The sequence below is a fragment of the Syzygium oleosum genome, unplaced genomic scaffold (genome assembly GCF_021117445.2).
Source record: "Syzygium oleosum isolate NSW1041296 unplaced genomic scaffold, Sole_v2.1 Sole_v2.12, whole genome shotgun sequence".
Lineage (NCBI taxonomy): Eukaryota > Viridiplantae > Streptophyta > Magnoliopsida > Myrtales > Myrtaceae > Syzygium > Syzygium oleosum.
The window spans coordinates 4012882-4036945 of NW_026607496.1; the positions used below are offsets into that span (position 1 = coordinate 4012882).

At 39.6% G+C, this 24064-nt stretch overlaps 3 protein-coding genes across 3 annotated transcripts; all 3 read right to left on the minus strand.

Annotated features, from left to right (window-relative positions):
- Window positions 1–937: 937 nt before the first annotated feature.
- LOC115685148 (receptor-like protein 7) lies at window positions 938–4069 on the minus strand. The gene has a single exon (XM_030610163.2). The coding sequence runs from the start codon at window positions 4067–4069 to the stop codon at window positions 938–940; it is 3132 nt and encodes a 1043-aa protein (XP_030466023.1).
- A 6335-nt stretch (window positions 4070–10404) lies between these two features.
- Window positions 10405–14503, minus strand: LOC115685149 (receptor-like protein 7). The gene is made up of 2 exons (XM_056316679.1): window positions 11478–14503; window positions 10405–10588 (listed from the first exon to the last, which is right to left on the minus strand). Exons 1-2 carry the CDS (start codon window positions 14501–14503, stop codon window positions 10405–10407), a joined length of 3210 nt encoding a protein of 1069 aa, XP_056172654.1.
- Window positions 14504–20619: 6116 nt separating this feature from the next.
- LOC130139521 (receptor-like protein 7) lies at window positions 20620–23824 on the minus strand. Its single transcript, XM_056316680.1, has one exon. It carries the CDS (start codon window positions 23797–23799, stop codon window positions 20620–20622), a length of 3180 nt encoding a protein of 1059 aa, XP_056172655.1. The 5' UTR covers window positions 23800–23824.
- Window positions 23825–24064: the final 240 nt, after the last annotated feature.

The following is a 24064-nucleotide window of genomic DNA, read 5'->3' on the forward strand; positions in this document are numbered from 1 at the left end:
CCAGCTCCAAAGCAAATTAAATTAAGCGATTGAATTGGAAAACCAAGTCGCAACTGGTAGGATACGGGAGTGTCCATGCTAGGCGTAAGCGCCACCTCGGAAGAGGAGTCATTAGCGCTCGCTTAGCAACCTATAAACATCCCTCAACTATGTCAAGCTCAGGAGGGTTGCAACATTACATATGATAGTTTGTCACTTAAGTTCCTTTCCTAAATGATGGTAATTGTTGGAATAGTCGGTAATTTAAAAAAGAGTTGATAAGTTCGCGTAAAAAAATGGTAAATTTAACCCATTGATGAGAAATAAATATAAATAAGCTATCAAAACCATATGAAATAATAAAATAAATGTTGGTGAGTGGACTCCAATAAGAATTGGTAGCTCAATCCACTTGTGATAAGTTCTTCACATTTTTCAACCATCACCATTCATCGCTGGTGGTGATTGCTGCCACCAAGTCCACCCCTTCTCTCGCTCTCTCTCGCTCTCTCTCCCTTGTGTTCTCCATTTTACTTTCCTTTTTCTATAGAATAAATCAGTTTCTTTTGATTTTAACATTACTGACATTAACCTTTTTTGATAATAAAGAAATATGAACTTAGCATACCACGTCTAACATACTAAGAGTTATTTTAAGGACTTGACTAAGAATAGGGTAGAGTTGGAGGAGTTGATTAAAAAAAAGAAAAGAAATGAAGGATCCAATTTTGCACAAGCAAATTTGAAGGATTCAATTGAAGGTCTAGGCCGCATACCTACATTTGAATGGTCATTTCTACGCAAGACACGGACCTGCATTTTTTCGCAATGGGTAAGCAAGAGTTCTATTGATCAGTAAACATAACCATCTTTTAGATAATGATGAAGAATTATGAAGATAAGAAAGAACGAAAATACTCTTTTTTCGAGTTTAGTAACTGAACCTCAGTGGAAATCTTCATGGACGTGAGTGTCTGAACAACACTTTATCCCATAATCGATAATAAGCAAACCTCCATGATCTTATAAACACTATGGGACCACAAAATACCCAGAAGCCAACCACGAATCCAAACGGTATGCCCATGTAAAACCACTCCTTGATATCATCACTGTTGCCGTCATCATCTATGTTGCTTTGAGTTGAAACACTACCCGCTTCTTCTGTCCCATTCGTTGTAGTTGAGCAACTTTTGTTGAGTTGAAGCCCGCACAATCCAAGGTTTCCTTCGAAGGAACTTTTGGAAAACGTGAGAAACTGTCCCCTTGTCGGGATGCTTCCCACAAGTTGATTGTTTGAGAGGTTCAGGAACGAAAGGAAATAAAGATTCGCAAGTTGAGCCGGTATGGTTCCATTGAGGTAGTTCCATGATAGGTCCAGCGACTCCAGCTGATCCATATTCCCTAAAACAGGAGGAATTGAACCCGAGATGGCATTATGCGATAGGTTGAGGAAATAAAGTGCTTTGAGATCTCCAAGTGTGTCTGGTATTGGACCCTCCAATCTATTGCCTGAGAAGTCAATCGATGTGAAAATAGTCAGAATCTTGACCAGTTCTAGCTTCTGACCTTTGAAGGTTACACTCACTGTATCTTCATAATAGGTCCCCATCATTCTGTTTAACTCATATTGCAGGTGATTGAAGTCTACGCTGGCCTTCATAGCCTCCCAAGATGTGAGGAGACTTGTAGGCAGCGTGCCTCTGAAATTGTTGGAAGATAGGTCAATGATTTGAAGCATCTGCCAAGTGCAGGGACTATGCGGACATCCAATTTCCCCGTGCAATTTGTTGGATCGTAAAACAAGGACACGGAGACTTGATATAGCATTGAAATGGCATGGAAATGTCCCGTCTATTTTATTGTCCCCGATGTTCACAATCTCCAACGTCGTGCAATTTGCCAACGACAACGGAATTTGGCCCTGCAGGAAATTCTCACTAATATCCAATGTCTTCAGACCGCATGTTGCTGGGATGTTTTGCGGAATATCGCCACTCAACTGGTTATTTCTCAAATTCAATACCGCGCGGGACGCCATCATTAAACAATCAGGAATAGTTCCGTTCAGATGGTTATGCGATAAGTCAAGCACTTCAAGACGACCAGCTTTGCAAATTGACTTCGGGATGGACCCATGGAAATTATTCTTCGAAAGGGAGAAGAATATTGTGTTTAATAGGTAGTCATCGATGTTATCCAGAATAACAGAAGTTATGTTGTTACTTGAGAAATCCAAGAAGTAAGCGAATGACGGCAGGGGTAGCATATTTCCTTGGAGCATGTTTGAATGGAGGTCGATGACATACAGAGCAAAAGTAAGATTGCCCAGAGGTGTTTCCAAATCTTCAAAGAAATTAGAGGAAAGATTGAGATGCTCAAGATGTTCTAGTGTCCATATCCATCTCGGTATATCCCCTTTTATATAATTGTTGGAGAGGTCGAGCAACTGCAATCTGGACTGGTTAGCCAGAAACTGAGGCAATGTCGTCAACTGGTTGGAAGCCAAATTTAAGAATTGAAGGTCAGGGAATGAAGAGGCCTGGGAAGCAGTATTTGTGGCATCAGTGGAAAAACGATTGTAGGAAAGATCCAAATCTGAAAGATTTCTCAGCTGCTGAAACAAATTAATGTGGAATGAGCCACTAAAATTATTGGAAGAAAGTAACAGGTACTTGAGCCCTCGGAGTTCCCATATAAACGTTGGTAGTTCTCCTATATTGTTGTTGCTCAAATCAAGTGTATTCAGCATGTGCGATGGAGCATCAAAAGATCCCTTCAATTGACCAGAAAATCGGTTGTTGGAAAGTCGAAGCTGCTGAATTGATGGATGTGTAAACAGAGATGAAGGAATACTTCCTTCAAGTAAATTGAAACCCAGGTCAAGAAAAAGAAGACTCAAGAGGGATTCCCATTGTGTTGAATCAATCGGACCAGTTAGACTGTTTCTGGACAAAATGATAGATGTCAAATCCTTGGACTCGCTGAGTGATGGAATTGAACCCGTAAAATTGTTGAATGACAAGACCAAAGAAGACAGCCGCGAGAGATTGGTGAGAGAGCTTGGGATATTTCCATCAAAGCTGCAATTCACCAATTCTATTCTTGACAGATTCCTGAGTTTACCAATTGAATTTGGGAGCCCCCCGGAAATATTCAAGCCTCTCAGAACCAGTGTCTCAAGAGAACTATTCTCCGGAAATATTGGCAAAGAACCCCAAAGAAGTTCGTTGGATGATACTTGAAGGTTCTGAAGTGTTTGTACCTGGAAGATTTCAGGAGGAAATTCCCCCTGCAGGTCACAATCATATAGGCTCAGTGTTTTCAAGCTAGAGAAATTCGCTAAGAAACTAGGAACTGTGGTGTACAAGTTGTTGTAATCGAGTTGAATGACCGACAGATTAGCCAGACTCGTAAGAGAAGCGCCGATAGGACCGGACAGAGAACAGGAAGACATGCTCAACACCTCAAGTTTCGGCACTGAAGAAGACAACGCGTCGCACCACTCACTTTCCTCAGCAGACACATTAACCCAATCAAGGTACAGCTCTCTCAACTCCCCCAAATCCCCAATCAGCGACCTCAAAGAGGGCATCTCAAGGAACAGCATTGAGAGATCAAGAGTACGTAGCTTCGTCAGGCGCGATAGCTCCGCCGGAATCTGCCCGGCAAATCCGGCATTGGATAAGTTGAGATGTACCAAGCGGCTGAGGTTCGCGAGGCCGAACGGAATCGCTGAGGAGTGGAAATCGTTGAACGCCAAGTTCAGGCTTTGAAGGAACTCGAGCCTGAAGAGGCTAGCTGAACGGCCGATTCCACCAGAGATCGACTCTTCGCTCAAATCGAGTCCCACGACGAGCCCATCCTCGCACGTCACGCCGCTCCATGAATCGGTGCTTCGGTCCCACCGTACTAGCTTGGACGACTTGGAGGCGTTGAAGATGAGGCTATTTCTCAGCTCGAGCAAGAGCGATCTCTGGTCGATGCCGAGACACTGGGCTGAAGCTGAAGTTGAAGCCGTAGCAACGCCGGAGAAGATGGAGATGGTGGATATCGCAAGAAGAAGCCATGAGATGATCGAACCGTTCATCGGAAGATGTTGAGGAAGAGAGCGGGAGGAGGGAACAGGGAAGAGAGACTCAACCGAAACAAAGTCGAACACTTTGGGAGTGGAGTAGTCTTCCAAGGAATTGCGTTGATATTCGGGATGTCATCGTTAGTCACGAAAGTTTGACTTATTTCACTTTCGACGATACTAGCACAAATATTCTTTATTTAACATACTTTCTCAATCGAAATAAAAGGCCATATTTTATTTTCAATGAGAAAAGGGAAAATAAAATAAATCTGCCTAAAATGTTGAGATTAGGACTTAGGATCCCTTGGAAATATTTTTGGCTTATCTTATTTGAACATCATAAAACAAATGATATTATGTGATCGGTTTTGTTTTTGTACATCACATTAACATGTAGCGATCCATTAAAAGTAAATAATGGATATATATCATAGCATTTGATCATAACACCAAAATACATATATTATATACTATTTCTTTTATTAAATAAGTAGATTCAAGAAAAGAAATAAAACGATGTACTTATATTTGGATTTAATTGTAAATATTCTAAAGGATTAATACCTTAAATTGGTACGCTTGTGACAAATTTACACCAAACTAATTTTTTGATCACGAAAAACTCCAAACTGGTACACCCGTGACAAATTTATTCAAAACTAATTTTTTAATCACAAAAAACCCTAAACCGGTACACCTGTGGTGAATTTATCCTCCGTTAAATTAGATTAATACCAAGAAAAATCATAAATTGATAAACATGTGACAAACAGAGGGGTAAATTCCCAAACCGGTACACCTGTCAACTGCCACGTGTCATCCAACTAAGCAATTTAACGGTAAATTTTAACAGAAATTAATTGAGGGTAAATTTGTCACAGATGTATCAGTTTGGGGCTTTTCGTTGTATTAACCTTATTCTATAGTACTATCAAAAAGCAAAAATGTATAAACTATAGAATCAGAAAATACAATGTATTAATCATGAAATATGAAATAGAAAAATACAGTAATATGTTAAAAAATAGAATGAATAACCAAATAAGCAAAAACTAAGAATAAATTTCTCTTATATTAAACTGAAAGGAAAAAAAAAGAAGAAAAAAAAAAGGAAAAGGCATATGTAAAACGAGGCAAAATGGGCACTGTCTTTACTTCGAGTGGTATAAAGGAAAATAAAAAGAGGGAAAAATCCGAAAAGATTTTAAAAAAATTAAACGAAAGAAGAGAAAAAGCGAACTGCAGGCACATGGAATTGATCCATCGTGCACGCTGAGAAAAGTACCATGGCCCCCCTCCACCGAGCTATTACCATTCGGCGCGTGGAATTGATCCATCGTGCACGCTGGGATTGTGCCATGGTCCACCTCCACTGGGCTATTTTATTGAATAGTAAGTGTGTGTGTTAGTTGGCTGAAGGAACAATCGACGTACGACGCATGGCAAACGCTGATAGTCGCCCCGGGTTTTCTCTTTTGGTATTGCACATTGAATATATTTAAAGGTTTTCTTCCTTCTTTTTTTCTTTGTTTCTTTGTGAGTTTTGCTATGCTAAGAGTGGTCTGAGAGAGATTCTTTGGGCTTTTGCTGTTTTTTTTTTCTTATTGTGCAGTCAAGTGCCGGGTTAGCTTACAATAAGACTCAAAACCAAGACCATAAGAAGAGGAACAAACTTCCTTACTATTTAAGACAACACATTATTATTAGATTTTTAGTGTAATTAAATTGTCGGATCTTTCAATAAGAGAAAGAGATCCTATTGAGTAATTCATAAATAAAAATCTACCCTCAAATGAGCGCCACATTAGCTATGCTCTATATCTTCTCCAAATGAAAGAAAAAAATGAGCACCACATTGTATGTTCACTTACACACTTCTCGAGGGCTTGTCCTACATGAAATGGGTCGGATAATTGCTAAGTCTTTCAAAATGGATCATAGACCCATTTCTTAAGCCATATTTGATGGGCTGAGTCATTATATGGATTAGCTATGTTTTTTTTTTTTCGGATTATCTATGTTCAGTAAATGTGTTATAAATGAATTTATAATGACAAAACCCAAAAAGATACGAGTGTTAAGTGGTTTCATAATTTACCGAAACCCAATCCACATTTGTAACTTTCTCTTTGCCCTTAATGAGAAAATAATAGACTCCTCAGACTATTCCAAGTTCAAAGAAGTCTTGGTGGGCTCGCAAGATGAGCCCGACTTCACCTTTATTAAAAATATTAAGACGGCTTCTTTTTTTCTCATTATTCTTTTATTTTTATTAATATTGTAAGTTTCGCCTGTTAGTTATTGGAGTATATCTTTCCTTGATTGCATTTGGCATTTTCATTTTTACATAATATTCTAATCTTAGTTCTTGTCATTACAATCCATTGTCGGTATAAATTATCTTATTAAACATCATACAGTTCATTTAATTAAAATTTCAATTCCTCCGCATTGTTTGTTGCTTTAATTTTATAAATTCACTACCAAGTACTAACTTTCTCTTACTCTTCACTGTGAATCGGTATAAAAATAAAAAATTCTATGCAATGCTTATAGTCTAAATAACGATTTTATCCAACTAACATATTTACATGAAGAGCTTAAAGTGGGTTAATTAGGTGGATACTGATTTACATAGGATGAATTAAATATAAAAGTATTTTAGTAAATGCGGTCGAGTACAGGTATGAGTTACTAACGGTGGAAATTCAACTTGAATTGTGGCAAGCTAAACTAAATCACCCCACGGTGCTCAACTTTGGCTACTTGATGAATAAGTGCTTGACTCGAGCGCTCACAGCTGCCTAGACACTTGACAATGATTTTGCTCATTTATGACGCTCGCAATTGCAAGAAAGTCCACCACATCTATGGTACGTAGGTGTTGCAGATTGGAGCACTAATGGCACCGGAGAAAACTTTATTTTGTGTTTTTCTTCATTTGGAATTGAAAAAGGACAAAAAAAACATAAAATAGAAAAACACAAAAATAGACTAAGACCAAAACCAACAAACAAACAGTAGTTTGATCTTGACAAAGAAGCAGAACCAATGACCACGATAAAGAAGGATTCACGAAGGAGTGAAGCTAGAGAACAAAGAGGCTCGACTTTTGGTAGACTTCACCAGCACAAGGATGTTTGCGACATGACTGATGAGGCCACAGAGAAAGGACAACTTCCTCTGACGACGAGGGAGAGTCCATCGACTCTCGAGATAGAGCTACCCTAAGAGACAACGTGAGCGACAAGCAGATGCCTGCCAATGAAGCACTGTTGATGACGAGGACTTGTTGCGGTTGCTCTCGACGATGAAAATACTCAAACGTTACATCTTTACTTTAATGAGTTACAATTAAGAGGTATTTATATCCGAACAATAAAAACAAGAAAGGAAGTAATCTAATCTAATAAGGATATTAGTTGTCCTAGGAGATAACGAAATGTCAAAAAAAATCCCTAACATCTAATAATATTTCTAACAATATCTTTTAATATTGAATTCTTTAATATTCATAAATATAAAGCCCATAAAAATGACGACATGGGGGAGAGGGATCCGGAAAATTTCGTGCGAAATGGGCAATTTCAAGAACCGAGAATTGCGGGGAGGAGGGGGAGGAAAACAAGGGATGGTACAGATTGGAAACAGGGAGCAGTCAAAGTAAACGATTATTGGTGGGGACGATTCTGTCTAGTGTTAACGTAAGCTACGGGACTGATGATGTTACTTACTCTGGGACACTTGTGTAGGGAATAGGAGCAGAAACGCGTCTGTCTGTCGGCTTTTCTTTATTTGTTTGCGGATTTTTCGGTGTCAATTTATGTTATGCTGGCCAGACCAAGAAAAATCAAACTTCAATGAATAGGATATGACTCGCTTAGGGGATTGGAATATGAGCTGTGGTTAGTGATGAAAATAGAGATTGTCAAGTAGTGCCCAAATCCAAAGGGTGGTTCAGTATTAGAACGATCCAACTATTGCGCTTCAAAAAACGAAGGATTTTATATTTGATCCATACTCGTCGCAGCCACTAAAGCCAAGATTGAATCAGAGATGGATTTGATTTTCATGGGAATGGGCCTGTTTTTGGGATTGGAGATTGTCGACGGACAAAAGGTTTTTGAGAATATCACAAATTCTCGATTAAAAGAAAATACCTTTCAGATCACTTGTTAAAGCTTGATAACTAATTGAAAACGAAAATTTTCTATCGACTGATAGTTGTTCTTTTGTTGATGTGTGCTTGTGTCTACTTGAGTGTTCCTCCTATATTAGTGATCTTGACTAGTGTGCAAATGATTCTTAATAGCAGACTCAATTTAATTTTATCGCAATTGTATTGTGGGTCTGCACTGGCATTGGGAACGTATTTGCAGGGGCTGACGTAGACGCAAGCTAATACCATGTCCAAATTTTCTTTGCTTTTCCACATTAAGTAATGTCATCTTGGACAAAGTCACAATCACATGCAAGATTCTCTTAGAATGAATGTCCAGTGATTACCGAGACTGATTTCCAAGTTTTGTTGGGAATATTTTTCAGCAGATACATAAAAGAGGTCTAATCGATCGAGTCGGTATTCATATTTGAATCGGACTAAACTTGAAAATTTAAGACTAGACACTTTATTCAGACTTGATCTCGTCAGACATCAACTTATTTGGATCGAGTTTGACTCGTGAATTATTTTTGTTAACTTGAAATGACTAAGTTTGATTCGACTCAGTTATCGTAAATGCGTATTTGTCATATCTTGATTCAAGCTTGAGCTCAAATTCGACTTTCATAAAATCTGAACAAATGAGGCTCAGACTTGACTCATTCCCGCACTTTGAACTCGTAAATAATCTAGGCGAGCTCGAGTAGCTTGATTGGTTTGCACATAAAGAAGCAATTAAAACCTGATTTCGAAGAAGCACGTGACAAAATGTTGGTAAAGCGCATAATCGTTTCAATCTTGAGTGTTGTGTATTTCATTCTAGTTGAGTTTTGTCTTCGAATGGGGTTAAATCTATTTTTAATCCTTCAATTCATAATATGTGCGATCAGGTCCTCGAGCCGGCAAGCCATTACCACTACGATGCAAAGTTGGAGTCCACCATGACCGCTTCTCCGAAGGTCAAGCCCATCGCTTCACATTTTCCAACCCTTACCAATGGTCGCTGGTGGGGGCTTCGGCCACCAAGTCGTCCGCCCCTTCTCGCATCTCTAGCTTTTCCACCTTTGTCTTCTACATTTGACTTTCTTATTTTTCTTAAACTAAAACTAGTTTCTTTTGATTTTAACATTATCGACTTTTACCTTTTTCAATAATTATAATAAAAAAATCATCCTAGAATACCACATCAAGGACTGAATTGAGAATAGGGTAGAGTTAGAGGAGTTGAATCCAAAAACAAAAAAAAAAAAAATTGGAGGATCCAATTCCACAAGCAACATAAGTTTGGGGACTAAAATTGAACTTAATCTTTTCTACTAGCAAGGGAACACCGGTTCGCTGGGGCCTACAAAAAATTATCAACTAATGGTAGAAGTCCTTAAATAATTGATAATGAGAACTGGAAAATATATTCGTAAAGTTCCAGCATTATAATGTAAAACTCTACCTACTGAAAACCAATAAGTGCCAATTTTTCTCATTAATCTCGACCAATATATTTTTTTAACATAACTATTTTTATAAATGAGGGTCATTTCAGTCTTTTTCTTGCTACATCAATACTTTACTCCTTTCTCAACTTTCTTTAAAGAAAGATTCCGTTTTTTTTTCCTAATTTTGGATATTATTATTAAGGCTAGGTTTAGTTAAGGGTGGGAAAATTACCAATTTAATACTGTACAGATTCCAGTGTAGTTCTAAAGTTTTCAATTGATTAAATGTAGCTCCAAAACCTCGCGCCAAATTCCAATGTACTCCTGCCCACCAATTTTCGCCTGAAAATGCTAACGTGGTATTCCAGTCATCGCCGGCCGTCCTATGAGCTCGGCCAGCGAGTGGACAAATTTATTCAAAATGACATCCTTTTGAGTAATTTTATTAATTTTTTGCTTTTTAAAATGTTTTTATTTCCTTTTTTTTCTTTTCCTTCCCTACTTTCCCTCTTCCCATTTCCTTTTTTCTTTTCTTTCCCATTAACACCAGATCTGAAACCCAATCCTCAAACTCTCCATCAATAACCCAGCATCACCACAATATTACATCCATATCAGCAGATATTGCGTAATAGTGGCATTTGCATAAACCATAAAGTTTTTATTTTTATTTTTCTTACGGATCATGAAAACTTCCAACCTAGCCTCGTTCATAAATTGCAAACATTATATTATTCTTGCTTACGGGGACATTATTCATCACCCACACAAGAAATGTGTTCAACGCCAAATCTGATGTCAGCATCGTTAGACTCTGTTCGCTTGCTTTGTTTGCCGTCGACCTCGACAACCTTGAGCTCCGCCGCGGCGACGAACTCGAGCCCCCAGATCTGGAGAGCTTGAGCTCCATCGCAGCACCGAGCTCGAGCCCCAGATCTGGCAGATCAAGCTACGCCATGGCATGGAGCTCCTAAAATTTATGCAAAAATTGTAACTGAGTATTTCCATTAGGTCCGACTGTTTTGACATGGTTTTTATTTTAATTTTTTTGCAGGACATGTAGAGCTCATATTGAGAGAGAGAGAGAGAGAGAGAGAGAGAGAGAGAGAGAGAGAGAGAGAGAGAGAGAGAGAGAGAGAGAGAGAGAGAGAGAGAGAGAGCTTTTTTATTTTTCACATTTTTTCTAATGTGTCGTCCACTTAAATCCCCATCAACGCCAAGTGTCACTAAGTATATTAAAGAATTCGAGTCAATTTTGTCATAGATATAATTAATTGAAATGCTTGATTGTAATGAACAATTAGCATGGGATTAATCTATATGAAAGTTCTAAGATTTATAGTTTCTATGAGTTTTAAGACTTTTTGATGCATTTATTTTCTAATATTATTTATTTTTCTAACAACATTATGGCATTAGGTTAAGACTTTTCCAATTTAAAAGCATTCCATCTTAGTTAAAACAATCCTCACTAAAAAAATTTCTTCATTTGCAATCTTTTAATTCCAAAACTCCGGGAAAATAGTTATATATTCTGTCGTATTCTTATTTCTACGCAATACACGGACCTACTTCTATTTCTCCTATTGGTAAGCAAGAGTTCTATTGATCAATAAACAAAACCATCTTTTCAATGGTGATGAAGAATTATGAAGAGAAGACAGAACGAAATAGTCTTTCTCAAGTTTAATAACTAAACCTTGGAGGAAATCTTCATGGACGCGAGTGTCTGAATAGCACTTTATCCCAGAATCGATAATAGGCAAACCTCCATGATCTGATAAACACTAACGAACCACAAAATACCCAAAAGCCAACGACAAACCCAAGCAGTATGCCCATGTAAAACCACTTCTTCTCGCTATCATCATTGTCGCCATCGTCACCAGCATCTTTCGTCCAGTTCGTGGTAATTGAGCAATTTCTGTTGAGCAGAAGCCCGCACAATCCAAGGTTTCCTTCGAAAGAACTTCTGGAAAACGTGAGAAACTGTCCGCTTGTCGGGATACTTCCTACAAGTTGATTGTTTGAGAGGTTCAGGGAGGAAAGGAAATTTAGATTTGCAAGCTGAGCCGGTATGGTTCCATTGAGGTAGTTGCCTGACAGGTCTAGCGACTCAAGCTGACCCAGATTCCCCAAAACAGGAGGAATTGTACCCGAGATGGCATTGTGCGATAGGTTGAGGACATGAAGTGCTTTGAGATCTCCAAGTGTGTCTGGTATTGCACCCTCCAATTTATTGCATGAGAAGTCAATCGATGTGAAAACAGTCATAATCTTGACGAGTTCTAGCTGAAAACCTTTCGAAGTTACACTTATTGTATCTTGATAATAGACCCCACTCAGTTGGGAAAACTGATACTGCAGACGATTGAAGTCTACATTGGCCTTCATAGCCGCCCAAGATGTGAGGAGACTTGTAGGCAGTGTTCCGCGGAAATCGTTTGAAGACAGGTCAATGATTTGAAGCATCTGCCAGGTGCTTGGACTATGCGGACATCTAATTTCCCCATGCAATTTGTTGGATCTTAAAACAAGGATACGGAGACTTGATATAGCCTCGAAATAGCATGGAAATGTCCCGTCTATTTGATTGTTCCCGATGTTCACAATCTCCAACATCGTGCATTTTGCCAACGACAACGGAATATGCCCTTGCAACAAATTCTCACTGATATCCAATGTCTTCAGATTGCATGTTCTCAGGATGTTTTGTGGAATATTACCATTCAACTGGTTATCCCTCAGATTCAATACCTTGAGGGACTCAATCATTAAACAATCAGGAATAGTTCCATTCAAATGATTATGCGATAAGTCGAGCACTTCGAGATTATTAAAATAACCAGCTGCGCAAATAGACTGCGGGATGGACCCATGGATATTATTCTTCGAAAGGGAGAAGAACATCATGTATGGTAGGTTGTTGCCAATGTCATCTGGAATAACAGAATTTATGCTGTTACTTGAGAAATCCAAGTAGTAAGCATATGCCGGCAAGGGTGGCATATTCCCTCGGAGCTTGTTTGAATGGAGGTCAACGAAAAGCATACTCATAGTAAGATTGCCCAGAGGTGTTTCCAAATCTTCAAAGAAATTAGAGGAAAGATTGAGATACGAAAGATTTGTTGGCGTCCATATCCATCGTGGTATTTTCCCTCGAATATAATTGTGGGAGAGGTCAAGGGATTCCAATTCGGACTGGTTAGCCAAAAACTGAGGCAATGTCCGCAACTGGCAGGAAACCATCTTTAAAGTTTTAATGACAGGAAATGAAGACGCCAGGGCAGTAGTGTTTGTGGCGTCAATCGAAAAATGATTGTAGGAAAGATCCAAATAGGAAAGGTTTCTCAGTTGCTGAACCAAATTAATGTGAAATGAGCCACTGAAATTATTGGAAGAAAGTGAGAGGTAGTTGAGCCCTCGGAGTTCCCATATAAACTTTGGCAGTCCTCCTCCTATATTGTTGTTGCTCAAATCAAGTGTATTCAGTTTGTGTGATTTGGTATTAATAGGTACCTTCACTTGACCAGAAAATCGATTGTCGGAAAGTTGAAGCTCCTGAATCAATGGAAGCTTAAATAGAGACGAAGGAATATTTCCTTCAAGTAAATTGAATTGTAGGTCGAGAATAAGAAGACTCAAGAGGGATTCCCATTGGGTTGAATCGATCCGACCAGTTAGATTATTGTAGGACAAAGTAATTTGTGTCAGATTCTTGGACTTGCTGAGTGATGGAATTGAACCACTAAAATTGTTGAATGACAAGTCCAAATAAGACAATCGCGAGAGATTGGTGAAAGAGCTTGGGATATTTCCATCAAAGTTGCATCGCTCCAATTCTATTCTTGATAGATTCCTAAGCTTACCAATTGAATCTGGGAGCCTCCCGGAAAAATTCGTGAAACTAAGATCCAGTGTCTGAAGAGAACTATTCTCCGGAAATATTGGCAAAGAACCCTGAAGCAGTTCGTTGAATGAGAGGTCAAGGGTCTGAAGTGTTTGTACCCGGAAGATTTTTTGAGGAAATTCCCCCTGTAGGCCACAATCACTTAGGCTCAGAGTTTTCAAGCTGGAAAATTTCGCTAAGATACTAGGATCTGTGGTAGACAAGTTGTTGTCATCGAGTCGAATGACCGACAGATTAGCCAGACTCATAAGAGAAGCGCTGATAGGACCATATAGAGAACAGGAAGACATGCTCAACACCTCAAGTTTCGGCACTGAAGAAGACAACGCGTCGCACCACTCACTTCCCTCAACAGACACATCGACCCCATCAAGGTACAGCTCTCTCAACTCCCCCATATCCCCAATCAGCGACCTCAAATGGGGCTTCTCAAGGACCAGCAAAGCCGATCCATAGTAATAAAGACTAGTGAGATCAAGAGTACGTAGCTTCGTCAGGCGCGATAGCTCCGCCGGAATCTGCCAGTCAAATCTAGCATTGGACAAGTTGAGATGTACCAAGCGGCTGAGATTCGCGAGGTCAGACGGAATCGCTGAGTAGTCGAAATCGTTGAACGCCAAGTTCAGGCTTTGAAGGAACTCGAGCTTGAAGAGGCTCGACGAACCGTTGATTCCGCCAGAGATCGACTCACTACTCAAATCGAGTCCCACGACGAGCCCGTCCTTGCACGTCACGCCACTCCATGAATCAGCGCTTCGGTTCCACCATACTAGCTTGGAGGACTGGGAGGCGTTGAAGACGAGGCTGTCTCTCAGCTCGAGCAAGAGCGATCTTTGGTCGATGCCGGGACACCGGGCTGAAGCTGAAGCCGTAGCAACATCGGAGAAGATGGAGATGGTGGATATAGAAAGAACAAGCCATGAGAAGATGGAAGTGTTCATCGGAAGAGGTTGAAGAAGAGCGCTGGAAGTGGGCAAGGGGAAGAGGGAGTGGAACGAAACAAAGTTGACACTTATTATGGAGTTGTCGTCGTTCGAAGTCAGTGCTAGCTGGTGTCGATTTTCGGGATGTTATTGGTCACTAAATTTGGACTCATCTCACTTTCGAAATTACTAGCAAAAATCGCGCATTCCTTTGCAACAAAATTACATCCTTTATTTAATATAATTTTTCAATAGAAAAAAAAACCATATCTTTATTTTCTAAGAAAAAACGAAAAAATAAACAAGTCCGCCTAAAATGTGGAGATTAGAACTTGACATCTCTTTTGAAAATGCTGTTTGCTCATCTTATTTTACATCATCAAACAAATGACAAATGACGAATCAATTTTTTCTTTGCGCATACATTAACGATGTAGAAATTTGTTAAACGTAAATAGATACCTAGCTTTTCGCGGTAACATCAAAATGCATCTATCATATCCTTTTTTTTATATTAAATAAGTAGATTCAAGAAAAGAAATAAAATGATTTATTAACGTTCGAATGCAACTTCATTACAGAATTTGTGAGTGAACACATAGGAGGAGGAGTTGCGTTCTTATTGGAAGGCAGACGAACATGAGCTTCCTTGGACAAGAGTTGTGCGTTTTGGTCCCTATGCGCGACTATCTTAAGTTGACTTGACTTGTGGTGGGTTTTAGTGGTTCTATGATTGTGGATGCAAATTCTTGAATGATCTCGCTAATAATGTCATGTTCGATATTGGCTTGAGTTACTTGACCGACCGAGTAATTCGGTCGAGTGGCGAGATACCACCAGAATAAATGGCGCGTGAGGTGGACAGAGATCAAGTGCGAGGACTTTGGCAGCCCTTGGTCCTTCCTTACGGCAACTGCTGCTTGCACTATCTGTCTTTTTCCTCGTTAACGTGTTTGTTCACCTTGACTAGAGAATGCGAAATTGTCGTTTCAATGGTGCTTTCCGATGGGCTGATTTCTAAAATTCTATCTCCGACAAAAACGGAATTTTTTCTGTGCACGTCAAACACGTAACGCCTGTACCGGCATTCAATTGAACCACGTAAACCTTTTGTTCTCGTTCTTTGTTGATTTCTCTGGTAAGCTTCAATTAAGGGCGATTCATGCTCGAGCAATATGTGCATGGAAGAAAGTGCTCTAATCTAACAAGACAATTAGTTATCTTAATCTAGCAAGGAAACTAGTTGTATTAGGAACTAACAAAATGTCAAATAATAACCCTAAAATCTAATAATATCTCCAATAATATTTTTTGATAATTCCTCAAATATCAATAAAGATACTTAGAACAAAGCCCATAAACATGATGATCCGTGAGCGAGGGATCTAGAAAAATTTCGTGCAAAATGGGCAATTCAAGAACAGAGAATTGCGGGTAGGAGGAGATAAACAGGGGATGGTTCAGATTGGATCAGAGAGTAGTCAAAGTAAACACCTGGTGGGGATAATTTTGTCCGATGTCTACGTTATTGTGGGACTGATGATGCTACTTTCTGGACTCATGTGTGGGGAACATAATCAAACTTCAATGCGATGGGATAGGACCAGCTTTGGGAATTGGAATCTTAGCTGGTCAATGATGAAAAGAGAGATGGTTAAATGGTGCCCAAATCCAAAGTTTGGTGTTTGAACAATTGAGATTTGCGCATCAACAAGCGTGAGTTATGCTTGGTCCACAACCGTCGCAGCCACTAGAGCCAAGATTGAATGGGAAATAGATTCGGTTTTCATGTGAATGGACCTATTTTTTTATTGGATCAAAGATGAGTTCAGTGGATGTATTAAAGGTTGCTGAAAATATCACCCGATCCCTATTAAAATAAATTACCTTTCGATCACTTATGTTGTACTTGTATCGGGGTGTATAAGGGGAATGTAACTGCTAGGCTGACTTCCGTGGTGGTAGATCTAAAGTAATTTACCATGTCCAAATTTTCTTTTGTTGTCCCCACCAAGCAATGTCATCTTGCACAAAGTCACGACTATGTGCTAGATTGCCCTCAATTGAATGAATGTCCATGGAAAAATTGTTCAAAAAATCCTAAACTTATTGCACTTTTGCCAATTTAGTCATAAACCTTTCAATTTTGCTAATTAAGTCCTAAACATTTTCACATTTTTTCAATTGAGTCTATCCGGTCAATTTTAGTTTGAAATCGCTGACATGGAAACTAGGCATTCTAAATGATGCGATCGGCGCTTACGTGAATAATGTTTATAATTTTTTAATTTTTTTTAATTTTTTTCCTACATTCTTCCTCTTCTAGCCAGTCGCCGGCCTCTGGCAAAGCTCGCCTGCCAGCCACTGGCGAGGGCAAGCCTCACCCGCCCCTAGCAAGGTTGAGGCTCGTCTGGCCGGGCTCGTCTGATCGGTTGTCGACCATTGCCAACGCCCATTGACTGGCTAGAGGAGGAAGAAGGAAGAAAAAGAAAGAAAGAAAGAAAGAAAATAATAATAAATAAATTCAAAAAATATTAAAATATTATTAAAAATTGTCCAAGTCAGAGTCGGCCGTTCTACGTGGCATGACCGACATCCACGTCAGCAATTTTTGGTCAAAATTGGTCGAATGGATTCAATTGACAAAAAGTGAAAATGTTTAAGACTCAATTGGCAAAATTGAAATGTTTATTATACAATTAACAAAAGTGAACACTATTGACTTTCACCTTTATGAATAATTAAAAAGTATTATCTTAGCATATCACATCAACATATTAAGAATTATTTAAGAAGGACTTGATTGAGAATAAGATAGAGTTACAGGAGTTGATACCCAAAAAAATTTGTTTTTGAAGAATCCGATTGCATAAGCAACATAAGCTAGGAACTAAAGTTCTGTTTATTTAGCAAAAAATGTGACATTTTTGTAAAATATTTTCTAGAAAGTCATTTTCTAGGAAAATGACAATATTTTTCATTTTTTTGGCTAACACGTTTGGTAAGGAAAATCTCATTTGATTGAAAATTACTGACTACATGGCACAGCCGTGCTGACATGGACAATTTTTGTAATTTTTCTAAAAAGATTTGAATTTTTTAATTGAATTTTTTCCTTTCTTTCTTTTTCTTTTTTTTTTCCTCCCTCGGTCGCCGGGCCTCGGCAACTGGCCACAGGCAAGGGCCGACCTCACCGGCCTCAGGCGAGCTCAACCTCGCCATATCCGGTGAGGTCGAGCCTCACCCAAGGCCAACCCACGCCTGTGGTCACTGTGGCTAGTAGCTAGCCATTGCTGAGGCCTGATGACCGGCGGAGGAAGAAGGAAAAAGAAAAACAAAGAAAAAATATATATAACATGAAAATATTTTAAAATTCGAAATTTTTTAACATATTTTGGCCTCGATGGACCCGGGCATGAGCATCAATGACCTAGAATCAACCTCGATACTACTGGGCCTGGCGTCTCGAGCCTAGCCATGATGGACCCAAGCGCGATAGCTAGGGTCTCGGGCGTGACCTAGATGGACCCGAGCTTGGGCGCTGGAGTCCCGGGCCCGACCTCAATGGACGCAGGCTCGGGCGTCAAGGACCTGACCTTGCTATTAAGGGCCCGAGAACGAGCGTTGGGGTTCCCATGCTCAAGCGCAGAGTTTTTTGTACAAGTACCGATACTTAGTCATATTTTGGAAAATGATTATTGATTTTTTAAAGAAGATATCATTTTCTTGAATTTATTAGTAAGAAAACATTTTCCTAAGCGATCCAAACGCCAAAAAATGAGAAAAATATTTTTTGCGAAAGAAACATAGCTTAAATCTTAAATTTAGGAAAATAATTTTCTCTTTAAATTCCGAGAAATGCATCTATCATATTGTTTTTTCTCATTAAACAAGTAAATTCAAGAAAAGAAATAAATTAAGTTGCTTACATTTGAATGCAACTTCAATAGAGTTTGGGAGGGAACACATCCAAGGAGTAGTGTTTTTATTGGAAGGCAGAGAACACGAACTTCCTTGTACGTGATTTCAATGGAGCGGTGTTTGGTCTCATTCATATCACGTCGCCTAATAAATTTTATGGTCCCCAAGAGCGATGACTTGACTTGGGAATGTAAATCCATCAAATCACACGGGGTTGAGCCAACGGTGGCCTTCAACGGTTCTTCACTATCGATGCAAATTCTTGAATGATCTTGCTAAGAATGTCGCGTACAGATATCGACTTGAGCTACTTGACCATGTAATTCGGGCGAGCGGCCAGATACCGCCGGAGCAATTGGTGCGTGAAATGGGCGGGGATCAAGCACGAGTTCTTTGGCTGCCCTTGGTCCTTCATGACGCGGCTATTGATACTTTTAGCCAGTGTCCTTTTACCCTCGTTAAGACCACCTTCGCTGCAAACTTGACTTGACTGGAGAACACAGAGTTGCCGTTTTCGTGGTGGCTCCCCGATGGGCTGACTTCTAAAGTTCCGTTTACGACGAAAATGGAATTTATTCTGTCCGTGGCAAATACATGACGTCGTTGTTAGTAAATTTAAAATATCAATGATAGCAATAGGTAATTTGTTAATCTGATTAACTATTTATAAACCGTTAACGAAATAACAATTTTACTATCAACAAATCGAATACTAGATTACCACTTTATATTTTACAAGCGGATGCATAAGTATTTGTAAGTTATCAATGAAATAACAACTTTACCACTCACAAAATCTAATAATAAATTACCACTTGGTTTTTTATTTTAAAAATGTACGCGTAAGTGCTTGTAAGCTACCATTGAAATAACAATTTTACCACTCTCAAAACCCAATAGTAAATTATCACATATACAAGTGGGCCCATAAGTGTTTGTAAGTTACCAGTGGACTAAAAATTTCCCCATCTGCAAACCCAGTTGTATATTACTCCTTAGGGACAAGTGTACCAGAAATTGTAAAACTTATCGCGAAAGTATAATTGAGTCCTAAAACTTTTAAAAAGTGCAATGAAATCTTAAAACTTGTCAAATCTGTGCAATTGAGTCCTCAAATTAACACCGTCAATTTGTCTAACAGAAAATGCTAATGTCACATTTTTAAATTAATTTCTCTCTCCTAGTTGGAATTTGTCGAAGCTTGATTCAAGAAGCAATTAAAACCTGATTTGGAAGAGGCATTTGAGAAAATGCTGGTAAAACGCTTAATTGTTTCCATCTTGAGCCTCGTGGGTCTCATTCTAGTTAGATCCATTTCTTCTCCTACCTTAAAATGTTCGTGCGATTGAGTCCTCGAGACGACAAGCAATTAGTGCTGGAAGGTTAGCTGTAGTTCACCACGATCGCTTCTTCAAAGGCCAACCTTGTGATAAGTTCTTCACATCTTCCAAACATCACCAATCATCGGTGGTGGTGGCTGCCGCCACCAAGTCCTCCACCATTCTGGCGTCTCTCTTGCTCTCCCACACTTGTCTTTCACATTTTACTTTCCTTTTTTTTTTCTAGAAGAAAATTAGTTTCTTTTGACGGTCGTCTGTCGGCCAACGTCCACATCAAAAAAATTCGGTCAAAATTAGCCGGAAGAACTGAATTGACACAAAGACAAAATGTTTAGAACTCAATTGGCATAAAGAAAAAGTTTATGACTTAATCGGCTCTAATGCAAAAAATTTAGGATTTTTTTTGACATTTTTCCCTATTTTCCAACCATCACCAATCATTGTTGGTGGGGGTTGCCGCCACCAAGTTCTCCACCCCTTTTGGTGTCTCTCGCGATTCCACCCTTGTCTTCTACATTTTACTTTCCTTTTTGTTTTTGTAGAACATAATTAATTTCCTTTGATGTTAACATCATTGACTTTTACTTTTTTTTTTATAACAAGAAAATTACCATCTTAGCATACCACATCTAACATACTAAGAATTATTTAAGAAGGACTTGATTGAGAATTGGGTAGAGTAAAAGGAGTTGATCCCAAAAAAAAAAAATATTGAAGGATCCAACTACACAAGCAACAGAAGTTTAAATACCGTTGACGCGGATCGGCAAACGCAAACGGAATGTCTTTTTAAAGGTGGTGGAGAATTGTGAAGTGAAGAACAAAGGAAAATACTATTTTTCAAGTTGAATAACTGAACCTCGGCAGAAATCTTCATGGACGTGAGTGTCTGAATAGCACTTTATCCCAGAATCGATAGTAAGCAAACCTCCATGATCTGATAAACGCTAACGGACCAAAAAATACCCAGAAGCCAACCACGAATCCATACGGTATGCCCATGTAAAACCACATCTTCTCGCTATCATCATTGTTGCCGTTATCATTTGTGTAGCTTTCCGTAGGAACACAACCCTCTTCTTCCGTCCCATTCGTGGCAATTGAGCAAGTTTTCTCGAGCGGAAAGCAACTTGTTTCCAGTTGTGGTCCACACAATCCTGCATTGCCTTCGAAAGAACTTGCTCCAAAGGTGCCAAATTGGTTGACTGCTGGGATGCTTCCCACTAGCTTATTGTATGAGAGGTTCAGGAAGGAAAGATTAGTAAGGTCTAAAAGCTGTTTGGGGAACGTCCCATTGAGGTCGTTCCGTGAAAGGTCCAAGGACTCAAGCGGTTGCAAGTTTCCTAGGGATGGAGGAATTGGCCCTGAGAATGCATTGTTTGATAAGTTGAGGAAATAAAGCGTTTTCAGATCCCCCAGAGTATCAGGGATTGGACCTTCGAAATTGTTGCATGAGAAGTCGATTGAAGTGAAAAGAGTCAAGATCTTCACCAGCTCAATCTCCACGTGCAGACCTTTGATGGTGACGCTTACCGTGTCCTGATAATAGAGTCCAGTGAAGCTAAGGAATGGATACTGGATATGATTGATGTCTACATTAGCCTTCATAGCCTCCCAAGTTGTTAGGCATTGAGCAGGCAGAATGCCGCTGAAATTGTTGGAAGAGATGTCCGCAATTTGAAGCATCTTCCAAGTGCCCTTATACTTCGGACATCCAACCCCTCCATGGAACTTGTTGGATCGTAACACAAGGACACGTAGACTTGCAATGCTCTCCAATCGACATGGAAACACGTCATCAATCTGGTTGTTTCCCACGTCTAAAACCTCCAGAGCTCTGCAATTTGCCAATGACTTTGGGAACTTCCCTTGTAATACATTATTACTGAGATCCAAAGTCTTCAAACCACATGTTTCGGGGAAATTGAAAATGCTACCATCCAAGGCATTATTTCGCAGATTTAATACCTTGAGAGACTCCATCACTAAGCAATCAGGAATATTTCGCCTCAAATTATTATGAGATAGGTCAAGCACCTCGAGATATTCAGCTTTGCAAATCGATTCTGGCATAGTCCCCTGGATATTGTTATTGGACATGGAGAAGAATATTGCCACAGAAAGGGTCGTGCCAATAGTAGGTGGAATGTCTAAAGTGAAGTTGTTGCTCGAGAAGTCCATATATGTGGCAAGCGGCGGCAGTGGTAACGTTTGTCCACGGAGCCTGTTCTTATGAAGGTCAAGAACTAACAGAGCAAATGTGAGACTAGGTAATGGTGTTTCAATATCGTCTAGTAAATTAGACGAAAGATTGAGATACAGAAGATTCTGAAGCTCCCATATCCATTTTGGTATCTTTCCCTGAATCTGATTGTCAGAGAGGTCTAGATATACCAATCTGTGTTGCTCAGCCAGGAACTCAGGTAAAGTCCTCAACTGGCAAGAAGCCAACTTCATAGTTGTAAGGTCAGAGAATGAAGACGCCTGGGAAGCAGTATTTGTGGTGTTAATGGAAAAACGATTGTAAGAAAGATCCAAATAAGAAAGGTTTCTCAACTGGTGAACCAAATTAATATGGAACGACCCACTGAAATTATTGGAAGAAAGTGAGAGGTACTTGAGACCTTGGAGTTTCCATATATACATTGGCAGTTCTCCTCCTATATTGTTGTTGCTCAAATCAAGTGTATTCAGCATGTGCGATGTAGCATTAAAAGATCCCTTCACTTGACTAGAAAATTGGTTGTTGGAAAGTTTAAGCTTCTGAATTGATGGAAGTGTGAAGAGAGATGAAGGAACATTTCCTTCAAGTAAATTGAATCGCAGATCGAGAATAAGAAGACTCAAGAGGGATTCCCACTGGGTTAAATTAATCTGACCAGTTAGCTTATTATGGGACAAAGTGATTTGTGTCAGATTCTTGGACTTGCTGAGTGATGGAATTGAATCAGTAAAATTGTTGAATGAGAAGTCCAAATAAGCCAGTTGAGAAAGATTCGCGAAAGAGCTTGGGATATTTCCATCAAAGCTGCAATTCACCAATTCTATTCTTGACAGATTTCCGAGATTAACAATTGAATCTGGCAGCCTCCCGGAAATATTTGTGAAACTAAGAACCAGCCTCTGAAGAGAACCATTCTCCGGAAATTCTGGCAAAGAACCCCGAAGAAGTTGGTTGAATGATAGGTCAAGGGTCTGAAGTGTTTGTACCTGGAAGATTTTTTGAGGAAATTCTCCCTGCAGGCCACAATGACTGAGATCCAGAGTAGTTAAATTCTGGAAGTGGGCAAAGAACTCTGGGACGGTAGTAGACAGATTATTGAAGCCCAGTTTAATCACTGACAGAAAATGAAGATTCAGGAGGGAAGAGCAAGCCCCAATGGAACCTGATAAATAACAATTCGTCATGCTCAGCACTTGAAGCTTAGGCATCGAAGAAGACAAGGCATTGCACAATTCATTGCCTGTAGCAGACACGTTCACTCCGTCAAGATACAACTCTCTCAGCTCGCTAAGATTCCCAACAAGCATCTTTAGATTCGGATTCTCGAGTTTCAGTGAAGTGAGCCCAGGAAAATAAAGCATGGATACATCAAGAGTAACCAACCTGGTCAAATGTGACATTCCAATTGGAACTTGTCCCGCAAACCCGGCATTTGAAAGATTCAGGTGGACCAAATTGGTGAGATTACCCAACCCAGATGGAATCTCCAAAGACTGGAAGTTGTTGAAAGCCAAATTCAGCATCCGAAGATAATTGAATCTGAAAAGACTCGACGAATTGCTTAGTCCACTAGTGATCCCCTCCTTGCTCAGATCAAGACCCGTGACTTGGCCACCTTCGCAGGTCACGCCATCCCAAGAATCATTGCTCTGATTCCATTTGATCAATTTCGTGGACAAAGAAGCATTGAAGTCGAGGCTATTCTTGAATTCCAACAGCAGCGATTTATGATCGCTGAGACACTGGCCCGAGACCAAAACCGTGCCTATGCTGAAAGGGTTGGTATGCGCGAGTATTAAGACCAGCCATAGGAGGAGCAAAATCCTCATTATTTTTCAAGCAGACTAGGAAATACTCGTGTAGTAGAGACAATCGGATGTTCTGAGTTCAAGAAATTGAAACCTATAAATATTCTTGAAATGGAGAGAGAAAATACTCAACAATATATTTTAGGGCCGGGCTTTTTCCACTCCTAATTTGGCTTAAACACTCCCAAACAAATTGGCTGTGTTCGTTTCCGGAAAAATATTTTTCCGAAAAACATTTTCTGCGTTTTCCGGTGTTCGGGGGCGGAAAATATTTTCCCCCACCCCC